This window comes from Trichechus manatus, unplaced genomic scaffold, assembly GCF_000243295.1.
Source record: "Trichechus manatus latirostris isolate Lorelei unplaced genomic scaffold, TriManLat1.0 scaffold00108, whole genome shotgun sequence".
NCBI classification, from domain to species: domain Eukaryota; kingdom Metazoa; phylum Chordata; class Mammalia; order Sirenia; family Trichechidae; genus Trichechus; species Trichechus manatus.
In genome coordinates, this window is record NW_004444044.1 from 6,318,846 (window position 1) to 6,323,711 (window position 4,866).

Sequence of the window (4,866 nt, forward strand, 5' to 3'; positions counted from 1 at the left end):
GTCTCCTGCTGGGATCTCTGTGAAGCTGCTTTCCCATACTCCCTGTCCATTGATCTCTGATGTGGGCAGGGCGAATCCAATTGGCAGGGACCCTGCACTTCCCAGCCTGCCAAACTACCACAGCCAGCTCTGACACTGCAGAGGTCAAGCAGGTGGGAGTAGAATGGGGGGGTGGGAAGGCATACATTGCTGGCTACTGGGTGCTGTATCTAGTGCTGGGAGCTCCTCCATGAAGCTGCTTTCCTGTACTCTCTGTTCACCGATCTCTGACAGGAGTCCAAGATGGCGAATGCATGCTGCGTTAGCTAACAGGAGATCTCTGCACGTATCTCTCCTCACTCTCTATTCTCTGTTAGTTTGTTATTCTACTCAGTGCTTGGCTGAGTTCTTTATCTCTTCATTTGATGCTTAGGGTTCCAAGATTGACATTAGTCTCTGTTTTACTTAGTTTTTTTGGGTCTTTGCTGTGGAGGGCTGGCATGGTGCTTCTGTCTATAGCACCCTGTTGGCTCTGCCCTCTATAGCAATAATTTTTAACCACATGACAAGTTGTTTAAATATCTACATCCTATTATAGGAATGATCTTTATGAGAACAGGATTATGCCCAAATAGGTTTCTGAGGCTAGCTGTAAACAAACTTCAGAGTAAATACTATTCAAATCACAGCAGTTTTTATACAAGTATTTTTGTGACATATTGAAATATGTGAATTCATATTTAACAAATTTCTGTTCTTTTTTTTCCTCAGATGAATAAAATATTTCAAAGATCCGGTTTAAACTCTCTCTACATCACATCTCATGTTGTCAACTTTAGGTAATCACAACTAATTAATTTGTATGATAAAAAGACAATTTTATATTATTTAGTTATTCATCAATTATTCACTTTTTGGGCAATTTCTAAAAATCTTAGATATACCAAAACCAGTGCTTGTTTCAGCAGCGATACAGAGAAGATTAGCATGGTCCCTGTGCAAGGATGACATACAAATTCGTGAAGCATTCCATGTTTGTCAAGAAGGGAGAGTGCTGACATGTCGTGGGGTTGTTAACCTATGTCAAACAATATGTGTACTGACTGTTTAATGTGAAACTATTTGTTCTGTAAACCTTCATCTAAAGTACAATAAAAAAAAAAATTCAGTACCAGTAGGGTAAATTTTAGCATATATAGGTTGTATCTCAATAAACATGGCTTAAAAAGTCAAATAAATTTCAATATACCACCAAAAAGAAAAAAAATCTTAGATACACCAAGAACAAACGTAGTTTAACATTATTACATTTAACTGTTTGGTGATCCTATTATTTCCTGCTTTGAATTTTGTTTTGTTTTGTTTTTGATATCATGTGTTTTCATTAATGTAAGTATGCTGAGTCATGAGGTGTGTTGAAATTTTGGGTTGGTAATAATGGATTTTGAAAAATATTGTCTGGGTCTACATGGTTACCACTGAACTTTTTGCATTCTCAAGCCTGCTGATTGAGGCATGACCATCTGCCCCAAGGAACCTTCGTTACTGAAAATATGGTGGTGGGCCTTCCATTAGGTTATATGCGGAACCTCTGGTTTTCCAAATATGACACAAAAAAAAGCCAAAACCAAGCCCCCCGGGGCTCCTTAACTTTCACACCAAAGAAAAAAAGAAACTAACCCATTGCTGTTGAGTTGATTCCAACTCATAGTGACCCTAAAGGACAGAGTAGAACTGCCCCATAGATTTTCCAAGGAGCAGCTGGTGGATTCGAACTGCCAACCTTTTTTGGTTAGCAGTCATAGCACTTAACCAATACGCCACCAGGGTTTCCAGCTATCACACAGGGAACCATAAATATGCTTACAAAGCTTATCTAGGGGTACAAAAACCAAAAGAGACAAAATTTTACCCAATCACACTTCCTGATTGCACTATCTTCCTTGCAAGCCTCATACTCCAGGTATTTTGCTTCAACCAACGTTTCTTTCACCTTTCACCATTACAAAAGTCCCCACTAAAGGACAACAAATACTTTCAGTAGGAAAAGTATACTACCAAAGAACTCCAAAGGCATAAAAAGTGGTTGGGATACCATTTGTCCATGGGTCACCAAAGGGTTTTAATTGCTATTACTTCTGTACAAAGTACCTATAGTGAGAGTTTCTTAACTTGGGTAGAGATGAAACAAATTCTACTGGTTGTTCTTTTGAAAACTTTCAAATTTCAGTTAAAGATTCCTACAATCATTAACTACTTATCTCAATTTTACTTATTTCTTCCTTATAATAAGCAGCTTTTAAAAATTTTAAAGGTATAGAATATATATTCATACATACACACACATACACATACAAATTTGGTAAATTTAACAAGTGCTTTTGATTATTTTTTCACAAAAAAATATGATAGAACTCTCAGATATCCTCTCCTTCCTGAATATGACCAAGTTTTACAAGCAAGGAATAATTCAGATATTAATACCTGTGTAATATGGACAAAGAGCCCTGGCAGTGCAGTGGTTAAGCACTTGGCCACTGAACAAAAGGTTGGCAGTTTGAACCCACCAGCCTGCTCTGTGGGAGAAAGATGTGACAGTTGCTTCCATAAAGATTTTAAAAAGACCAAAACCAAACTCATTGCCCTTGAGTCGATCCCGACTCCTAGCAACCCTACAGGACAGAGTAGAACTGCTCCATAGGGTTTCCAAGAAGCACCTGGTGGATTCAAACTGCCCACTTTTTGTTAGCAGCCGTAGCTCTTAACCACTATGACACCAGGGTTTCCTGCATAAAGATTACGCCTTGGAAACCCTATGGCACACTTCTACTCTGTCCTATAGGGTCACTATGAGTTGGAATCAACTCAACAGCAGTGAATTTTGGTTTAATGTATGAAGGGAAAAAAATCCATGATACTAAAATGTATGAAATATTTTTTATTATGGTTTCTTCAAGATATGACTAATATTTAAACAATATGCTACAACATAATAATTACTGTGGCTAATAACGATCTCACTCATTTATTGTGGTGTTTTGTTTTTCAGGTCAAGTAATGATGGTTTGAAAACAGATGTATTGCTTAAATTTCAGTTTGCTTCTAACAATGCAGGCACAATAAAGAGGAAAGCTGATGACATTTTGCATCAGAAGCTGAAATCAGATGGAAGCTTCTTGAAGACAGAAACTTCATTACCTTACCTTAGAGGCAAGAAATACTTTTCTTCCCTTGTTACATTTTATCCTTTTAACAATCTATGGAAAAATATTTTATCACAAAATGAAGCCACTTTTCAGTGTTAAATCTACCATCTACTTGATAATGAACAAATCTCCACACTATTAACCCCCAAGATTATATTCCTTTGATTAGTATGGAAATAATTATAAAATGAGAGTTGTATGATACCCAAATATAATAGTATTTCTTCCTTCTTTTAAAAAACTTTACTGGAATTGTTTGAATTAGCATGTATATGATAAAAATCTATACTTCGCTATGGATATAGTAATCTACAGTGCCCGGATCTCCATCTTGCAATGTTGTTAGTCACTGCCGAGTTGGCTCCAACTCATAACAACCTTATGTATCACAGAACAAAATGTTGCCCGGTCCTGTGCTGTCTTCATTATAGTTGATATGTTTGAGTCCATTGATGTGGCTGTTGTGTCCATCCATCTCATTGCGGGTCTCCCTCACTTTCACTGACCCTCTACTTTACCAAACATGATATCCTTTCCTAGAAATTGGTCCCAATCTGAATCCACAATGTAAGAATGAGTATTGACATAAGACAATATGTGGGACACAAATATGATTTGGGTACAACTGAAAGGAGATTTGGCATTTTAGGTTACACCACTGTAACCTCTCCTATAGTATGCAGGATAGGATTGGGCCAGGGCATGGAGGAGGCAGAAGGAGACCTGCCTCAGGAGACCTGCCAGGCCCTGATAGTACCTGCCTCAGGTTTAGAGACACTAGCTCATTAGCAGCCCAGACATAAAGAGCTGGTTAATAAATGTCAAGGTTAAACAAAGCTCATTATAAGTCCAAGACTATTGTCAGCCTTCTATAAATTAGCTTTAAGGTTGTCACATTTTACCAGAATTTGTTTAAGTTGTGAAAAGGAGAAATGAGATTATAAGGTTGACAGAAAATTACAAGTTATCAATAAATCTTCCCCCATTGCTTTTCCCCCAAAACTGTTCCAGAGGAACAGAGCAGGTAAACTCTAACATTTTAATAGAAGAGAAAATTACATTATAGGTTTTGCCAAAGTCAGAAAGAAAAATAAACAAATAACTTGAAGATAAGGACTTGAAGTCTATAAGTACTGCCCAACATTCAGTTCTATTGATCATGCAGATAGAATAGAGTAGACCCTGAATCCAATGCACTGGACTTTAGCTAACAGAGACCAGACTTTCTGAAGGAAACATTTTGTTGAAGAGATATGTGTATGAAATATAACTTCGGTGTGTTCGTGTTTTAAGAAATTTAATTTTGCTTTTGAACTCCCATTAAGCTAAATGGTATGAACTTAACCTCAAGCATTTCTGGATCTTCCTTCCACCTCTTACCCCTTCTATGGTATTAGAAGGATTTAAGTCATCCTCGGTGTTACTAGATGAAGGCCCGTGTTCAGGTCTCAGTCATTAACGGTCCCCATAGGCATCAGCTGGTGAGTCATCGTCATCACCAGATTCTCAATTGCCTATCTAAGCAACTTACCTTTGAGACATCCCTCATTCTCACTGAAAGACCCCCTCATATTGATAATACTTCTGTGCTTTGCAAGAGTGCTTGAGAAGTACTTTAACTTATATTTGTTTGTTTCATCTCTCTCTGCAAAAGACTGATAATTCCTTAAATGCATGAAAT

At 37.5% G+C, this 4,866-nt stretch overlaps 1 protein-coding gene and 1 non-coding gene across 2 annotated transcripts in view; both read left to right on the forward strand.

The window, feature by feature from the left end:
* The window catches only part of LOC101353581 (transmembrane protease serine 11G-like), a 36,534-nt gene that overhangs the window by 15,205 nt on the left and 16,463 nt on the right, over positions 1–4,866 (forward strand). Inside the window, 2 exon segments of the mRNA XM_023737817.1 lie at positions 751–818; positions 3,029–3,189. Of these exon segments, the coding sequence (XP_023593585.1) occupies positions 751–818; positions 3,029–3,189 (229 nt within the window).
* LOC111821827 (U6 spliceosomal RNA) lies at positions 917–1,018 on the forward strand. The gene has a single exon (XR_002825160.1). It is a non-coding gene; the product is annotated as a U6 spliceosomal RNA (small nuclear RNA).